Source organism: Sarcophilus harrisii, chromosome 5, assembly GCF_902635505.1.
Source record: "Sarcophilus harrisii chromosome 5, mSarHar1.11, whole genome shotgun sequence".
NCBI classification, from domain to species: Eukaryota; Metazoa; Chordata; class Mammalia; order Dasyuromorphia; family Dasyuridae; genus Sarcophilus; species Sarcophilus harrisii.
In genome coordinates, this window is record NC_045430.1 from 114022050 (window position 1) to 114041599 (window position 19550).

The window sequence follows — 19550 nt, forward strand, 5'->3', positions numbered from 1 at the left end:
GTTTTTTTTAGTATAATAAAACGTCATTATTCTTGACAAACTCATCTGAATGCCGATATGAATTATTAAACATCCAAATCCCACAATATTTTAGACTGGTTCATATGCCATTATTACATTAAAGAAAAGTTAAATTTTGATTACTTGGAATAACTGAAATCTTCAAATACCCTTCCTCTCTCCTCCCACAAATACATCAAATCTAGATTGACACTGAGAAAAGATTTATAATGGTTAGGATTCCTGATTTAAAGTTCAAAAAGCACAGGGAAATTCTATGAGAGTTCAATTTGAAAATTCCCAAGACTCTAAGTTCAAAGATACATAATAATTGGTTGATGAACCAAAAAAGAAAGAGAGGGAGAGGCAGAGATAAAGAGCACATTCTAAAAGTAAATCCTATGAGATCTCAAGCACAGAAAAGGCAAAAGGATTGGAGAAGAGAAAGGATAAGAACCATAGCAAAGATGGAAAAAGAAATAAAATGGGAAATGATGAACAGTAAAAGGAAAGAAGATAAGGGCACAATAGCCAAATGAAATCTACAAAAGGTGAGGGGAAGGATAACTGAGAGAAATGAAGAAAAATCAATTCAATATTGTAATATATATTTATATATATAAATAGTGAATGAAATAGGAGATAGGTGTGCTGTCCTAAATTATAATACCAACTATCCAATCACTTAACTTCCCAACTATTTAATGAAAATTAATGTATATATCAGTTATTCAATCTTCACAATAGCACTACAAGGTAGACTTGGCATCTACTATACCATTATACTGATTAGAAAAATAAGGCTTAGATGTATAAAGCAAACTGGCAAAATCACATACACTAAAGCAGCAGAATTAGAATTTTTCTTGATTCCTAGTCATTGTTGTTTTATTACACTACATTGCAAGAGAGACATAAAAAATATTTCAAAATCTAAAAGAAGAAAAATATATATTTGTACACATCTGAGAAAATTTATTAGAAATATCTGGTGGGAGATTTTGATGTGTTCCTATCCATATTGTGAAGCCAAGGTTCTGAAAGGACAAGGATTTTATCAGATTTTATCTGATTCTAATTACTTTTTTGAGAACTGCCACATTAGTCATGCAATGAAATCAATTTAAGTTTTGAGGGAGTTTTGGTAAATAGGTTTTAGAGAAGCAGTCTTTTTGCCTAATGTTTAATGAAAATGTATTTTTAAAAAACAGGCAAGCATACAATCACAGAATTTGCGAGTTTGAAGGGATTTCAGGGGCCATAGAAATTCATCATGAAAGAAAATCCATTCTGCAGCATATATGGCAAATTCTCAACCATTCTTTGATTGAAGACTCCCATGGAAGACTTCCCATCATCAACCATTCCATTTGGGGATTATTCTTATGATAAAGTTTCTCCTTACATGAAGTTGAAATTTCTCTCTCTGCCACTTCTATCCATTGTTCCTAATTTAGAAATAGACATTACAAGTACAAGGTAGGGAAAAAGTAGTAATATAGTTATTAATCTGAAAAAGATATAGGGATTTTAATGAACTTCAGACTCAGTATGAATCAGTAGTATGATGTGGTCACTAATAATTCTAATAGAAAATTAGGATGCATTACAAAAGGAATAGCTTCCAACTGTAGGGAGTCACTAATCCTACTGTACTATGCCTTAATGAGGTAGCATTTGGAGCCATGAGCTCAGTTCTGGGCAGCCCATTTTAGAATAGTCAATAGAGTTGTGACTAATTTTCTTGAAAGTTGAATATTTTATAAAATACATTGAAAATCTCTTAATATTAATGTCAATAACAAATATGTGAGGGTTTTTTTTTTTAATTTAATTGCTCAGCATAGTTTATTCCCTGAAATTTTTTGGCAAAACAGTAGAAATTGGTGTGTACTAGTATAAACAGAATTAAAAGACTGGTGATTTTAAATGTCAGTGTTATAAATTTGATGATTGACAAATCTAATGTCCCAAAACATTCAAAGATAATTGAATGATTACAGAGGAGAAAGGGAGGTAATCCTTGATTGATTGATTCTCCCATTATTCAGTTTATGAAATTACAATAAATAAGGCTCATAGCAGTACAGTTAGAACCAGAAGAAACTGTAGAAGACTGACCTTATAACTCTTTTATTTTATAGGTAAGAAAACTGAGGCATAGAGAAATTACATTACTTTAGCAGAATCACAACAGCCAGTAAGTTTATGAAGCATCTAACTCATATCTACCAACTGTGTCCACATTAATAGCATGGAGGTTTTTTGGAGTGAATTGCTGAAATATAAACACATTGTTCAATACTGTTCAATTACTTTCAGTCATTTCCAACTATTTGTGACCCCATTTGGGATTTTCTTGGCAAAAATACTGTAATGATTTGCCGTTTCCTTCTCCAGCTCATTTTATAGATGAGGAAACTGAGGCAAATAGGATTGAGTGATTTGCCAGGAGTCACCAATAAGTACACTAAGTCAAATTATCTTTGAACTCAAGTCTTCTGTACTCCAAGGGCAGCACTCTCCTCAATGCACTGCCTAAATATGTTATGTCTCTAATATTCATCTAACCCATCAGTCTAATAATGTCAATGCATCAAAGACCTTTATGAGAACTGCACCGAATCAGTTCACCCTCTGCAATCAATCTAATTCTCATTTTTAAAAGAGCCACCATTTCCAACTTTTCTCATTTTATTCATTGTAAATTTGGTCAAACTAAACTAACACTTGCCTGCAGACATGGCTACATTTTATTTCCAATGTTCTTCTTATGATGATCTATATATATTTAAATTAACTTCTCTTTTTAACTTGAAATTTTTGCCCATCCTTTTAAAATCAAAGGTCGCCTCCTCCATAAAGCTCTCCCCGAATCTTTAATGATTATTGAAGGATCTGCCACTGATCTTATAAAACGTTTAAGTTGCTTATTCAGTATGCTAGGATCTATAGCTTCATCAGTTTAAATATTCTTTGTCCAATATAGAATGCCACAGTCTATCTCTAATTAAGAGAGGGAGAATAACTGTAACCAAAAGATAAATCATTCTGAGGTTATTTTAGTAAGAAGCTTCTCCACTGAGCAAAGCTTGTCTACAGAGAGAGAAAATATTGTTTTCACCAGCCCAATTTCCAGTTTGGTAGAAACTAGCAGAATTTGCCTCCCCTAGGATATAGACTTTATCTAGACTTTTCTGTGGTTTTTAAAAATTATTTCTCTATATGCCTTATCTCATATTCATCTATCCATAAGCTTCAGGAATAGTTCCCCCATCCCCTAGCAGTGTGTTTTACACAATTCAACTTAATTCATTTCAATTCCTTAAGTACCCACTATGTTCAAGGCATTCTGCTAAGTCTTGAAGCTACAAAAACAGCAACAAAATAAAGACCCTATTCTCAAAAAGCTAATATCTCAAGGACAAGGTGGGCACTTTCCAGATGTCTGTCATATTAATGATCAGTATGCTAATACCCACTAATTAAGGGTTAAAAGTCTTCATTTCAGAATTTCTGTTGTTCTCAGAATTTTCTCAAGCTTCATAAGTATCTGATTTCTATCATTCCAGGCATAATGCCACATTTTCATATTCTCCTTCAACAGCAGTTGAACACTGTAGATAACATAATGACTACCTTTTAGAATAGCAACACAATTTTCCCCCATAAAAGGCATCATTTATGCCCAGATCATTTATATTGAAAACTTGAAAATGGTTTGAATTTCTCAGGCTAGAATTCCTACATAGTTAATTTCATGGGTTAAGAAGCCCAAAGATCAGGGTGGTTTTCTTACCTGACCATTTTCAGTCAATGTAGCAAAATATAATTTGGGATACTCAGTAGCACATAGCTCTTTTTATCAGCATTCAGTGCAGTTTGGATTATATAGTCAAAATCACTGAGCAGAAGACTGCAGTGTTGCATTCTTTATAAAAATAATTAAAGATGGATGTATTTACCTCTATAACCTAGAAGAAGTACAAATTTACAAGGCACAGGCTTTTTAATAATGAAAAAGTGTCTATATTTGGGCATAATCTCATTCTGCAAAGGATATAATTCTCGAGTGTTAAGTAGTACCCAAGCACAGTGTCATCTGACATTCTATAGCTAGACCACACAGCTCAAATATCATAAGATGAAAAATTTGCAGCGAAATGTATTAAATTTGTGTTCATTGTGTTGTCTGCCTAGTCTCAGAATTTGATATTATAGGAAACAGCCTTTGTCTGGTACTTTCAATGCTGCAGAAAACTTTTTCACAGTAGGCAATAATGGAATTTAGTAATGGTAGAAAATTATCTTCCTCAAATATAATCTCTAAAAACTTGAAAATAGCTACCATATACTCCCCCAGCCCTGACAGATAGGTTCTTTTGACCAATTTTAATAGGTGTTTAAGTGTTTAAGTGTTTAAGTGTTTAAGACCTTTCACCATCCTGGTGACTCTACTCTGATCAACCTCCAGTTTATCCATGACTTTCTTAAAATGTGGCACCCATAACTGAATACTCCAGCTATCTAATAAAGGCAGAGGACAGTAGGACTACTATGCCCTTATTCAGTGAAGCTATACCCCTCTTGACTCTAATATCATATTAGCTATTTTTGGTGTCATATCATACTCTGACTAATATAGAGCTCTAAAACCCATAGATAATTTTCAGAACTGCTTATCTATCCATGTCCCCATTATTTTTTACTTATGAAGTTTATGATGTTTTTTCACCCCAGTGCAAGACAATAGAAAGACAGATGTAATTATTCCTATTGAATTTAATCTTATTAGACAAAACCTATTTTCTGTCACATTTGTTAAGATCAAATTGCTGGCTCTGTCATATACTATGTTAGTTAGTCTAGCTAGTTTTGTTAAGCATAATATCTACATCTTTATTCAAGTAATTAATAAAAATCTTAAACAACATAAGCCTAAGAACAGAGCACTTGAGTAATACACTGAAGACCTCTTGCCACACTGACATTAAGGCATCAACAACTACTTTTTAAATCTGGATATGCAACCAGTTTTGAATCTATTTTATTATGTTATTGTCTAATCCATTGACCTCCATTTTCTCCACAAGAATAGCATAAGATGATTTATCAAAAGCTTTCCTGAAATCTAGATAACTAAATCCACAACATACTTTTACCTACTAATTTAGCAATAAAACAACAACAACAACAAAAAATGGAAATGAGCTTAGTTTGTCAAGACAAGTTCTTACTAAAGTCATTCTGGTTCTTGGTAATCATCACAATCCTTTCTAAATTCAGTAACCATATTTTTAACGATTCATTCCAGAATTTTCCTAAGATTCAAAGGTAAGATCATTGATCTGTGATGTATAATCATCCCTCTTTTTTGAAAACTAAGACATTTGTCCTCAAGTCTCATGGTGCAAAATCTTACAAGTGCGAAATAAAAGTTTTCATGCAAGACCAATGTGTGATGTATTTTGCTTGACTGAAGTAAGAAAAGGAAAAAGAGCAGGGAGAAGGGAGGAGAATAATTAGAAAGACCCTTTACTGTGTCACATATTGGGCTAAGTGCTTTATAAATATTACCTCACTTGATCCTCACAACAACTCTGCAAGGATATGATATTATCACCCACACTTTACAGTTGAGAAAATTAAGGGCATCAGAGTTTAGGTGACTTTCCCAGATAGCAAGCATCTGAAGTCAATTTGAACTCAAATCCTCCTGAATCTAGGATCAGCATTTCTTGATTATATTTATTTGTTTCAAAAAAACAAAAACAAAAAAAGGCTTTCCTGGGAGTAGGGATTGTAAATAGGAAGTAGAGATAGGACTATCATAAATAGAACAGAACTCCCATGCAACATTAAAGAAAAACAGAAGAATGAAAAAGGACTTTCAGAAACAAGCAGTGCGAGATGGGTACTACCAGGTTAAATTTAATCAATACTTTTAAAACAAAATGGGCACAATAGAGTTTCATAGTCTCAAATATAATTCTCCCTCTCTGTTTTTGTATATGACAAAATTCATGTGTTATTGTTTTTGCAATGTAAAATAATTTTTAAAATGTCTATCATCTATATAAATTTCAACACCTTGAACTAACTCTCTAAATATTTTCCACCCATACTGCTTATTTTATATTAAATAATAACATGCTGCCTACTTTTGTCTGGTCACAAGCTTCATTTCCTTGCCTTCAAAACATTGAATTCTACCTCTGAGACATTGATTCCTGATAAGTAAACTTTAATTTTTAATGACTAAACCCATTAAAACTCTGCTGGAATATTTGGACATCTTTATCCCAGTTCCCTACTCGCCTTTATAAGTTGTTTTTCCTTACTGACATTCTAACTCCTTGAGTCAAGGATGGTCTCACTTGTTTATATATGTATCTCCAGTTCTTAGCACAAAACCTAAAACGTAATAAATGCTCATTGGCCCACTCTATCTCTCCAGCAATGCATCAGATACCAGTGCTTAAAGAATCATAGAAAGTAATAAACAAAACTGTGCAGTTTTGAAATAAAATTAAAGCATCAGAATAAAATCAAAGAACAGCAGAGTAGTTTTATTCAAAGGAGGATTCCAAGAAGATAATAAAAAACAATTTACAAAAAAAATTAATTTCAAGGAAATCCATGAAATAGTAAAGTATATAGGTTTTTCTTAAGAAAAGTTTAAAATGCACTCTATATAATTATATAGAGTCCTTTATTTATCTACCATGGAGAACTGTTTACCAGTGTTCTGATGTTTCTCAGTAATGAATTCATATTTAGTCAAGCCAATATTCATCCTCATTTTTATATATATTTTTTCTCCCATTCAACACATGCCTGAGAGTAATGCTACTTTTCTCTGGCTCTTAAAAGTGCTAATAGTAGTCTTGAGTTCTACTCTTTGTAAGTGACAATCTTGTCTCTTTTAGCAAAGAACTTAGATGTCTACATTTATCTATTTGGACTCTGTGCTCTAAGTTCCTCACCTAATAGGAAAACTGACACTTGTTATTTTAAATTCGATTACTTTGTTAAATCCATTAGCCTTTTCTCAGGCTTCATCTCTCTTGACCTCCTTGAAGTTCTTTTTGTCCTCCTGGATGCCCTTTCATTACTATGCTTGCTCACCTCCCATATAAAGACTACTCATACAGAATTCTCTACACTCATCATCGCAAGTTCTGTCCCTAACCGTGGGGATGTCCCAAGGTTTTGTCCTGTGCCCTCTTCTCTATTATTGCTATCAGCTCCCATTAGCTGATTATTATCTGTATGAATATGATTCCCACTTACAAAAGTCCAGTCTTCATTATTTTCCCAAGTTCCATCACTACATTTACATCCAATTGCAAAAGGGAATGACTACAAAAGTGTAGCATGGTACTGTAAGAAGAATCTCAGGAGTAATAAAGCTCAAAATGAACTTTGATAAGAAAAATTAAGGAAAGCAAAGGTGGGCAGTTATAAAAGCTACATTAGGATTAAGAAAAAGATTTAAAAATGACAGAATCATTGTTCAGAGAAAATGGTTTGGTGACAACTGACTGAAGATAGAAGGCATTGCTGTTCATTTTTTTATTTTCTGTTTTTTCTGCCAAAGAGAATAACCTTTTCATGAAAATGACAAAATAAAAATGGGATAAAATGAAGGTTCTAACACAAGATATATAAGGAAAAGTAAGAAAGCACCTAACTGTCTATGACAAATTCAAGATACTTGACCTGGCTGAACTAAATTCATGAAACTCAAAGTATTGGTAAATGTGATTGCTGAACCACTTTCAGTGATATCTGAAAGAATATAGCAAACAGGCAGAAGCGCTACTGAAGGACTAGAAAAAGATAAATGCTATTTTTGATTTTCAAAGAAAAAATAAATGAGAGTACAGTCTACAAACTATAGGAGAATAATTTGATGATTCCTGGAAAAATTTGAGACTGGATTGTTAAAGAAGTAGCTAATTAGTATCTAAATAAGCAATTATTTTTAAGGTCAGAATTGTCTCAAGTAAATGAGACATTTGACCGCATTGTAAAAAAAAAAAAAAAAGGAAAATCATGGAATTCTACATATTTTTAACTAGATTTTAGTAATGATTTTGTTATTATAATATCTATTCTTATAGGAAATATGGAGTGATTTGAAACTCAATTATTGGCTAATGGTCAATGTAACAGGTAGTCTCTTAGCACACCACCCCATGTACTTTGTTTTATATGAGCTTTGACATTTTTATTAATGATTTGGTCAAATCTACATATAAAATGTATATCAAATTTGGAGAAGACCTGGAACTAGAAAGTATAGCTAAAATATTGAATAATATAGTCAGAATTTCCCCACTTCCTTCCCCCCAAAAAGAGAAGGAAAAATTGACAAGCTAAAACACTGGGCTCTACCTAGTAAAATTAAATGTAAAATAGCTCAATGTCAACTTTTATATTTTGGTTCAAAGGATATGGAGGAGAAATACTTAAATTTTTGTCTAAAAAAGATCAAACAATACTTGTACTCTTCGCTGATTAGACCACACTTGGAATATTCTGTTTAACTATTACAAGTATAATTTAGGAAAAAGACACAAGTGGGCAAGTGTTGATGCTTCAACTCTCCAGTTTTAGCTTAACTCACACTCTAAAAGTAGAATTTCTTTGGTCAAGTCCTATAAAACTCTACCCTCTACAAATTCTTATTAGGCTAACTCCACTACCAATTACTGGTTTTATTTTGTCTTTATCACTGGTGACTAATTAGAGTTAACAATGATTTTTTTTCACAGAACCCTTATTTATATCCTGTATAACAATTCATATTTATATCATAATAATCATAATTGGGACTATTTATATAGCACTTTGAGATTCAAAAAGGATCTTGAAATAGCAGGACTCTAGAGAACCTAGCTTTCAGAGCAATGATGATACGTATTCTAAATCAGATGACATTATATCCACATTTCTGTAGTCAGCAAACTTTCTACAAAAGAGGATAATCAGCTTTGTATTATTAAATCTTATAGATGATTAAATATTCTAATACTCTATTACCTATGTCATATTTTCCTTTTGTCCAGACTCTATTCATTGTCAGAAATGAACATTAATATATACTTTGATTTCCAAAAGACTTTAATTTGTCATGTACAATTTGTACAGGAACCAAAAAACAGATCTAATATTCCTCAATTTACATTGGCAAACCCTTAAAATAAAAATAAATATATACTCTCACCTTAAAAACACATTTGACATGATTACCGTCACAACGGATATTTAGCTTTTCAAGTAATTTTGCTGTTTTTTCTACACTAATTTTTCCAGCTCTAAAGTCCTCCTGAATAACAGATAAGAACCATGTATGGAGAAAATACAAGTTAAGGAAAGTCTCATGATTAATATTATGTCAAGTCATTAGATACCTAAATATTTAAAGTTTGGTCTAGGAACACTATTTTAAATGATGCTCTATATTTTATTTAAAAGATATACTGTATTGGTTCAAATATAGGGCGATTTTAATAAAGACCACACCTCTAAAATAAGATCACTCTAAAAGAAATATGAGTATAACATGTATATGTGTATATAAATACTTTGCTTTAAATAATGCTTTATATTTTGATTTAAAAGATACAGTATACTGTCCCTCTACTAGATCACTCTAACAAACAGAAAATATGAGTATACCATATATATGTGTGTATACATAAATGAGTATATACATACGTATATTTTTAAAAATACATGTATACTAACACTGACATCTATGTAACACTCACTGTAGGTCAGGCACTGTTCATTTCAATTATTATTTCATTTGATCTCTACAACTCTGGAAGGTAGATGCTATTATTATCCCCATGTAACCAAGGAGGAAACTAAAGCAAAGATTAAATGTTTTGTCCAGGATCACACTGCTAGTCGGGGGTTTTTTTTTAATGAATTTTAAGGACTTTCTAATTTCAGACTCAGTACTCTATCCACTATGCCCTCTGGGTGCCTTATTATGTATATATCATACATAATAACTAAGATCCAAAGGAAAGGATTGGTTGGTTGTCCTTCCTACTCAAAATGGATCAAAATGACATCACTATGTTAGAGTCAAGTTACAGTATGTCCAAATGTGGCTGATCAGACCAATGTGGATTCAGAATGCTGCCATAGGTCGGCCACAAATAATCCCTATGAACATTTGGGATGGACTCTTAACTTTGCACATCTCATGTTTCCTTTGAACTAATTCAATTCTGCTTTGCTCACAAAGCACGGCCCCTTCTCTGATAAGGGCACACCATACTGGGCAGTCCTGTGCTAGTATCTCCCATGTCATATAACCGATTCTAAAGTTCTTAAGAGAGACCTTGATAGTGTCCTTGGATCACTTTTTTCTGACCACCTTGTGAGGAAAGTCACCTGGAAAGGAAATATCCTCTTACTTTCTATCCAGCATTCTTTCTACTATGTAACCTTCTCCAGCCCCACCATCACAACCATACATACATATAAACTTTTTCTTTGTTTCTGTCTCTGTCTCTCCTTCTTCCTCTATACATATGTATACATGTATGAATATATCATAAATATAAGTATGCATATACATATTTTAGCTATTCACCAAAAAATAATAAAATTAGATGGGAAAAGAGACTGTATTTAGACCAACATAAATATCTCAGTGGAGCAAAGGTATTCAAAGATATGAAATGATAAAAATCACAGGTAAGAAAAGGAAAACCTAAAAATGGAAGTCATAACACCACCAAGAAAAATAATAGCTATTACAGATTAGTCTCTGAAAGCATGAATTTAATGTGATGCTGCACATTATGAACACTATCCTGAATAAGAAAAGTATAGCATGTTCACACCTGAAATCTGGATAAAAATCTAGTTTTAACATCTCAGTGAAGTCCAGAGAATGAAATCTAAAATGATCAAAGGAACAGAATTAAAATCTTTACTATTTAGTTTAGATAAAATGAATAATGAAAAGTAATTTTATCTGATGTAGTAAAATCATAGCAAGCACAGACATAGTAAGAACATGTATTTATCAAAGCAATTAATTCTCATTAAAAACCAATAGGAATTATGATAATAATGACAATAAAATTATTAAATTTAAATTATTAAAATTTCTGTAAATCTTTAAGAACAAAAGTTTGAAAGATTAAAGCTCAAAATATATAAATTTATGGCACATGAAAGAAATATTGCTTAATTTCCAGTAAGAATTGGAGAAAATTTCAGAAACCATAGGGATGGTTGGTGGCACAATTCATGGAATCATAAACAGTCAGAAAAATCTGAATTCAAATCCTGCCTCAGATCTGGACAATACCTGAATGACCTTGAGCAAATGACTTAATCTCACTGGATCTCAGTTTCATGATCTGTAAAATGAGATGGCTTCTAAGGTCCCTTCCAATTATAAATCTGTTCTATGATTCTATTATTGCTATAAGATAAGCATACCAAAAATATAAGCACTTTTAAACAAGATTTAAATAAATTCAGATATACCCTAAATATGATGTATTAAGACATCATATCATCACATCATAAATATGATGTAATATTTTGGGGAGTACACATCTAAATTTATGAGTCGAGTATTTAGGAGGGAATTGTCCTCTAAAAAAGCATGCTGTGGTACAAATGCCAAAGGAGGAAAAAAATCTATGTTATATAGATCACAGGTTAGGACAAGCATGGCAACTTTTTATTCTTTACTAATTAAAGATATTAATATTGAAACTAGAAAAGCCTAAGAAAATGTTGATTTAAAAAAAAAAAAAAAAGCTTGTACTCAAGGGGTAGATTTTAATCTAACAGAAAATCTTGGAAATGGTTGAGATCAAAACCCAGAAAGGTACAAGATCAGGAGAAAGAACAGGGGAGGCAGAAATGACTTCTAAGCGGATATTTGTTCTCCATTTCTCAGACCCCTTTATATCTTGTTCTTAATTAGTAAAACATTCCATATGTCGTGTTGTTATGGTGCATCCAAAGATATTCAGGTTTGCCTCTTGAAGTAATAGATTTCATTAATGCACCTGCAGCTGCCAGGAAGACGCTAGGGAAAGAGAAGAGAACAACCAATGATCTGTAGCATTTCATTTTCTTTTACATGGCCGTGTGAATTAGAATAGCCTATTCCAGTCCTTTTCTATAGGATCGAGGGTAGTCTAGTTTTCTTTATGTTCATGTAAAACAACACATTTTCCTTAAACTACAAGAGTTTGGATTTCTCTCTGAGCTTATTCAATAAGAATGTTTGCATTTTCTTATACATTTACTCAAGCTTTCTCATTATATAGTGCTTCCAAATACTTTAAGGCTGCTCTATTAATGGCTCCATACACATGGCTCAAGAAGTTCAATGAGCCCAGCTTTACTAATGTCCCTTATGGCACAAAACATTCCAAACTTCTGCCTTGAATCTTGGTGCTACATCTCTAGATCTCCCAGGGTGGAACACAAGCACAGACATACCACCTTTGCAGAGAAGTATTCAGGATTCCTGGGTTCTTTAAATCCCCAGAATATAGTTAAGTTGTTATACTGGAAATCAGCGCATCAGATGACTGCTGGACTTAAAAAGTTTTTTCCACACGAATACATTCTGTGACATCTGCAAGAGTTCTAGATGTTGCTGAGTAAAAAGCATTATGACATCATCTGGAAAGTCAGAACTTTTCAGACTTTCTATTTGATGATAGATTTTCATAAAAACTTCTTGAACATTTAACATGTCAATTGGGAAGATATACCTTATAATGTTCTCTTATTCTTTTGGTCATACTTAATTTCATTATCTTCACTTTCCCTGCAAGAAAAACAATGAAGAACCTTCGCTATGAAGTGAGTAAGAAAAACAAAGAAAAGGCCATTCAAAATTTGCTAACACAAGCCCCTCCAGGAGAATTTATAAACAGTTTTGATGACCTTTCTCTGCTGGTTCAAGATGAAAAATTAATGCGACGACATGGAGAATGGGCAGGTAACAAATATTGCAAAAAATATTTTGTACCACTCAACATAGATGGACATCAAGTACTACTTGCTCATCACAATGAACTGGGTGATCAGCGCTTTTTTGACTCTCATACCAGGCTTTCTTTCAAATTTGATGTTCTTGAAAATCAGTTGAAAGACATTGAAAGTCATGGTGTTTTACGCAATGAAGCAGAATGTCTGAGAATGGTGGTATCTTATGCTTTAAAAATCTATGTGAGTAAACACTTTCCATCAGGAAATTGCAACGTACTTAGGAAAACCATAAAAAATAAAGAATTCTTAATAGCCTGCATAGAAGATCATCATTACAAAGCTTCAGATTACTGGAATGGTCTTTGGAAATCAAAATGGATTTTTTCAATAACTCCATTTCTCACCCAAGTAGTAGGGTCAATTTATGTGAAAGCACACTTCTTTAAACAAGTCAACTTTCATCTTGATATCAGCAAGGATGTAGAGGACTGCTTGGATGTGGTTAACCAAGCTCAGCTGGCTTTAGGTTTTGCCAAGTTTGTAGAAGAGCAAGAAAACAAATTCCAAACTGCAATCATAGAAGAATTCCAGGAGCTAGCAATTTCACTGAAAAAAATTTTAAGAAGAGATCTCCCAGTGACCCGTACTTATATTGATTGGCAGAGAATAGTAAATGATATGAAGTTGGTGATGTATCCTAGCCTTGGATATGTCAATTATTCAAAAAATGCATTATGCCACTGGATCACATAAAGGATTTAAATGTTCCTGGAGATGGGCTGTTCTTAATTGGGTCATTGTAAAAGGAGAGTGCTGTTCTGTTTTGCTTTTTTTATTTTTTTTCTCGAAAAGGTAAGCATTTCCTAGAGTGTATGTATCTGAGCAAAGCAATCAGAGAATAAAGGGGACAGACAATTTGTAAAATTATAAGAATTTTCTCACATCAAAACCCTAGTGAAGTCATCTAACTTACTGGAGAATGAAGTCCTTCCCAGAACTGGTCCAGTAAAACCTGACTTTGGTGCAGACATTCTTCTTCCTATAATATAAATAAAAATCTCTTACTTCTGGTTCACTGTAGCAAAACAACGTAAAATTCAACCTTCCATCTTCACTAAAACCTGATCTACCAAATGTCACAGTATTTACCTTGTACCTGAGTTCCTTGTCTTTGGTATCCAATCTCTCTTTGCTTTCTTTTCCTTTATTATGCATCCTAAATTACAATTTTATTTTTCCAAGGATATTTATTAAGAAAAAAGACAATAGAAATAATCAGTAATGTTTCTGTTGGATCAAATCTGTAATTTCATTGATATAAGGAATTCCCACTGAGGATCAGTACCTGCTCTGCAACTTGGAGTCTTAATTGCATAGAGCACTGAGGGAAAATGTGATTTGCTCAGGGTCACACAACCAGTTTCTGTCAGAGATGAGACTTGAAATCTGGTCTTTCTGACACCAAGGCCAGCTTTCTATCCATTATACATATCCCCTTGCATAAAACAAATCCCCTTGTAATAGCTATCAAAGTTTCAGATGATCAAAAGTACATCAAAAAAATATATATGTATATACATATATATATATATACATATATATGTATATGCCCTGCACAAACTTGATGACTCCCATCTTTCTCAAGTTATCATAACATCCTTAGAGCTCCTATCACACCCCTGATTCCCTAGAACTCCAGAGCTACATTTAATATCCCAGCTCCCTTGTAACACCTCTCATTTCAAGAGGAAGGCCCTTTTCTCCTTTGAACATTATCTTGTTAATTTGGGATTAGCCAAAGCAAGGTTTGAAGACAATGTTTATTTGTACAGTTTACAATCCCAAACTCAGTTAAGAGACAATGAAAGATTGTTTTAATCTTAAAGGATAATCTCCTTTGTCAGTAGCATATACTTTAACATATGCTGAAGTCACAGAATCTAAGTAATTCACCTACAGATATGCCAGGGCTAATTAAGTGCCCTAGTGTATCCTTCCTCCAAGGCAGACTATGTCATGGCTCAAGTGTACATTATAGTTATACAAAATGCATAATCCCAAGAGAGCACAGATTAAGTCCACTTCTTTTTTATTAACAAAGCAAAGAACTTTAAATTTGTGTATCCTAATGAGTATCACAGTAGCAGAGACATGATATGAAAGCAAAAAAAAAAAACAAACTTAAATGGCTCTACAATCTACAGATCATTTTACATGTATTTGTTCTTGATGACAAAACCATGAGATGGGTAATAGAGGTATAATTATCCCCACTTTTGAGTTGAATAAGAAGTCTCAGAGAAGTTAACAAGTTCCCCAAGGTCACTTAAAGACCCTCAGAAGATGATCTTTTTAGTTCCACTCTCATTCTGCCAATGTCAGAGTTCTGACAGAGTCCCTCTAAAACCCCACTAAATACCTCTTTCCTAGAAGAAAATGATTGGTTAATTCAATAAAGTTACCAGTTCCAAACTCATTACCTATTCTACACTAACATTTTTATCTATATGTGTGTACATCTCTCTTTTTTATTTGTCTTGAAGGACATTATTAGAAATTTTGTTAAATGCTTTACTGAAATCTAGATAGCCTACATCTGAGCATTGCCCTGATCTATCAGTCTAGTAACCCTATTAAGAAAGGAAATAAGAATAATCTAATCTGAAATGATTTTTTCTTAGTGGATTGCTGTTTGTTGCTAATTATAGATTCTAGAAATTTGTCAGGAATGGTGGTCAAAATCATTAATCTATAATTTACTTAATATAGTTTCCTAATTTTAAAAATTAGTTCATTTAAAAGATGACCTATATATCTTTTGTTTGGGAGAGGTGGGAGGGAGGGGAATGTGAAGAAGGGTATTTTCTCCAAATCAATTTTTTAACACACCTCACCTTCTCCAGTATTTCTCAAAGATCCCTAATATTGGTTAAAAAATTACAACTACATATTCTTCAACAGCCTGGATTGATATGTCTTCTGTCCAGGGTTCCTGAACTCTTGAGAGAGTTTAGGTTCTCTTTTACCATCTTTTTTGCTTTTGTATTTCCCCTTTATTTTTTTAGCTAGCTTTTTTAATCCAAAGAAGATTCTACTTGATAGAGAAAACAGAAGCAAAGTAAAAGCTGAGGAGTAAAGATATCTTTTTCTATAAACATTTCCCCTTTCATATGAGCAGTACGCATATCTCATTCTTGTTTTCTATTTACCTAAACATCTAAAAAATTAATGTTTTCCTAATTTATCACTCCTTATAATTAGGAAAGACAATAAAGAAAAAGGTCAGTCAGTTAATTGACATGCAATATTCTATACATGTAGACCCCTATGTCTATACCAACAAGAGAAAAGAATGTTTCATTATCTGATTTTTAGAACCAAAATTGGTCATTGAAATTAACCCAATTTCAATGGTCTTTTATGTTATTTTCATTAACATTATTGTACTCCTTTAGTATATTCTTCTAAAATATTGATTTTACTTGTTCATACATGTCTTCTCATTACTCTGAATTCCTCACATGAATCATTTATTATAACATATTAAATTTATATCCCATATGTATTATAATCATATATATGATTTGTTCATCCATTCCTAACAAATATACTAAACTTGTTTCTAGTTCTTTGCTACCACATAAAAAGATTACAACAAATATTTGGATGTATACAACACCTTTATTTATCTCTTGGACCTCCTTAAAATATTTGCTCAGAAGTAGTTATGGGCGCAAAGAGTAAGAATGCTTTCATGACTTTTCTTGAATTTCAAGTTGTTTTCCAGAATGGTTGTATCAATTGTACCCATCAATTAGGTATTGATGTGCATTTTTGCCCAGAGTTCAGAAGTCACCTTTGACAAGTAGCTTGGCTTCTCAGTCTCACTTCCCACTTACTAGTTAATCTTCCCTTCCAAGATTGACTTCTGTCTACTCTGTACATATCTTGCATGAACATATGCATGTATAGATTGTCTCCTCTGGAATTTAAGCTCATTTAGGACAGGGACAGTTTTGGGGGGTTTTTTGTATCCCTAATACTTGATTAATGCAATGACTAACATAATTAGCACTTAATAAATGCTTGTTGGTTAAGTGATTTTGCATTATGGTCTATAAATAATGTGTTTAATATTTCTGTTTTTCTACATCTATTCATGAGTTGTTTGTATCTTAGTACAAGGTCAAGTTTTGTAAAATTACTATGCAATACTGAACAAAAATTACTCCTTAAGCAATTCAGTAATTACCAAAGGTTGAGCATATTTAATTTTCTAATGCTTAACTTCTTTTATGACAGTATTCATTATATTTGCCTAAGTATAAAACAAGCATGTTGAAATACCCAACAATTATTTATTTACTATCTGTGATAGGACTACCACAAAAATTTCCTATTTCTCCTCTCCTTTCTCCCACCACATGGATATATTTTCTCCAAAAGGTGACAAAGTTGACCTCAGGATCCGATTAGTTTTTGCTTCCCAGATGCAGTTTTCTGGTAGCCTCTGGTGGTTTTGATGTGCTTTCTGATTATCTCAGGGCAAAAAAAAAGTCCCACCACTTGATGTTATCTGGGCCCCTTTGACTTAGTGGAATTCTGAAGATCATGTAAGTCACCACATCCTTAACTTTTTTATGTTATTTTCCCTTATTCTTTTTGTTTGTATTCATTTCACCAGTGTTAAGCCCAAACCTAGTACATAATAAGCATTTAATGAATCTGTATGTCTGGACTTCCCTTCCTTATACTGTAAAAGTTCATCCTGTTCAAACACAAATGTTGATTAGCCATATCATCATTTTCCTCTCTTCCTCACATGCTGCTGAATTCTCCTGGAGGACTGCACAGGTATGATGAATTGACACATTACAAATTTATATTTATATTATCTAATGGCAGTTGAACCTTCATTGCTTCACAGTAATCTTTTTACTCTTTTCTGATTATCGCACACAAACATCTCCTCACAAACCATTCTCCTTCCTCCAATTCCCAACAGAGAAAGATCTGTATTTTCTCACTCTTAACTAAAAAAAAAAAAATTGAGATTATCTATCATGAATTCCCTCAGTTCCCCAGTTTTAAACCTCAAAGCACCTTGAGTGTTGGGGGTAACTCTTCTATTTCCTCCCCATAATGGCAGTTGAACCTTCATTGCTTCACAGTAATCTTTTTACTCTTTTCTGATTATCGCACACAAACATCTTCTCCTCACAAACCATTCTCCTTCCTCCAATTCCCAACAGAGAAAGATATGTATTTTCTCACTCTTAACTAAAAAAAAAAATTGAGATTATCTATCATGAATTCCCTCAGTTCCCCAGTTTTAAACCTCAAGGCACCTTGAGTGTTGGGGGTAACTCTTCTCATTGGTTGATCCTATCTGAAAGGAAAAGATTTGCTTCTTGCCAATAACATCTTTTTTAATTTTGCTATTGATCTCTATAACTGTGAGAGACACTGGCGCAGGACCGCCCAGCATGGCATATCTTCATCACAGAAGATGCTGTGCTCTATCAGCAAAGCAGAAGTGGAGTAACTCAAGAGAAATGTGAGATACACAAATTTAAAGAATCCACCCCAAATGTTCACATGAATTATTTGTGTCCAACCTGGGGTAGAACATGTTTAACTCCTATTTGTCTGATCAGCTACAGGTGGACACATTGTAACTTGATTCTAACAGAGTGATGTCATTTTGATCCTCTTCAGAAACAAAGAACAAAGGCCACCTTCTCCTTTTCTTTCTCCTCCTCCTGCCTCTCCCTCTTTTCTTTCCTTCTATTCCTTCTCTTCCCTTTTCTCTTTTTTCTTCCTTTTCCCCTCTTCCTCCTCCTCTTCCCTCTTCTTTCCTCCTTTTGCCTTCTCCTCCTTTGACTCTTTCTCCTTTTTCTTTCTCCTTTTATCTGTGTGTGTCTTTCCCCTTCTCTTTCCTCTCTACCTTAGTGATTTCAGAAATTTTAATATCCAGAAATTTATGTATATCCAGATGACTACCCAATATATATATCCAGTCTTCATCTTTCTCTTGAGCTTCAATTCTGCATCACCAATTTTGTTAGACACCTCTCTTATGTAATATTAACATCTGAAACTCAAGTCCAAAACAAAATTCTATTTTCTCCCCAAAAGGCAGTTGAACCTTCATTGCTTCACAGTAATCTTTTTCTCTTTTCTGATTATTGCACACAAACATCTTCTCCTCACAAACTATTCTCCTTCCTCCAATTCCCAACAGAGAAAGATCTGTATTTTCTCACTCTTAACTAAAAAAAAAAATTGAGATTATCTATCATGAATTCCCTCAGTTCCCCAGCTTTAAACCTCAAAGCACCTTGAGTGTTGGGGGTAACTCTTCTATTTCCTCCCCATAATGGCAATTGAACCTTCATTGCTTCACAGTAATCTTTTTTACTCTTTTCTGATTATCGCACACAACCTCCTCTTCTCCTCACAAACCATTCTCCTTCCTCTTCCTAATTTCCCACTTCTTAATTTCCCTGCTTTTACTAAAGTGTAACTATTATCCTTTTTGTCACTGAAGGCCA

General features: G+C 33.2%; 2 protein-coding genes across 6 annotated transcripts in view; one reads left to right on the top strand and one right to left on the bottom strand.

Annotated features, from left to right (window-relative positions):
• PLCZ1 (phospholipase C zeta 1) overlaps window positions 1-12613 on the bottom strand; it is a 105406-nt gene extending 92793 nt beyond the window's left edge. For 2 of the 5 annotated variants that reach the window (XM_031938376.1, XM_031938375.1), the window contains exons 1-3: window positions 12499-12613; window positions 11930-12079; window positions 9233-9356 (exon numbers count right to left, since the gene is read on the bottom strand). In XM_031938376.1, coding sequence (XP_031794236.1) covers window positions 9233-9356; window positions 11930-11940 — 135 coding nt within the window. In that variant the 5' untranslated portion in view covers window positions 11941-12079; window positions 12499-12613. Of the gene's footprint in view, window positions 1-9232; window positions 9357-11929; window positions 12080-12498 lie in introns of those variants that run through there. The other 3 variants (XM_031938377.1, XM_031938374.1, XM_031938378.1) reach the window with 2 other exon arrangements.
• Window positions 12614-12722: 109 nt separating this feature from the next.
• CAPZA3 (capping actin protein of muscle Z-line subunit alpha 3) lies at window positions 12723-13767 on the top strand. The gene has a single exon (XM_031938380.1). It carries the CDS (start codon window positions 12847-12849, stop codon window positions 13747-13749), a length of 903 nt encoding a protein of 300 aa, XP_031794240.1. The 5' UTR covers window positions 12723-12846; the 3' UTR covers window positions 13750-13767.
• The last annotated feature ends 5783 nt before the right edge of the window (window positions 13768-19550 follow it).

Bases quoted from the DNA above. Each gene is read 5' to 3' on its own strand.
- CAPZA3 (XM_031938380.1), top strand. From the start codon at position 12,847: ATGAAGAACCTTCGCTATGAAGTGAGTAAGAAAAACAAAGAAAAGGCC.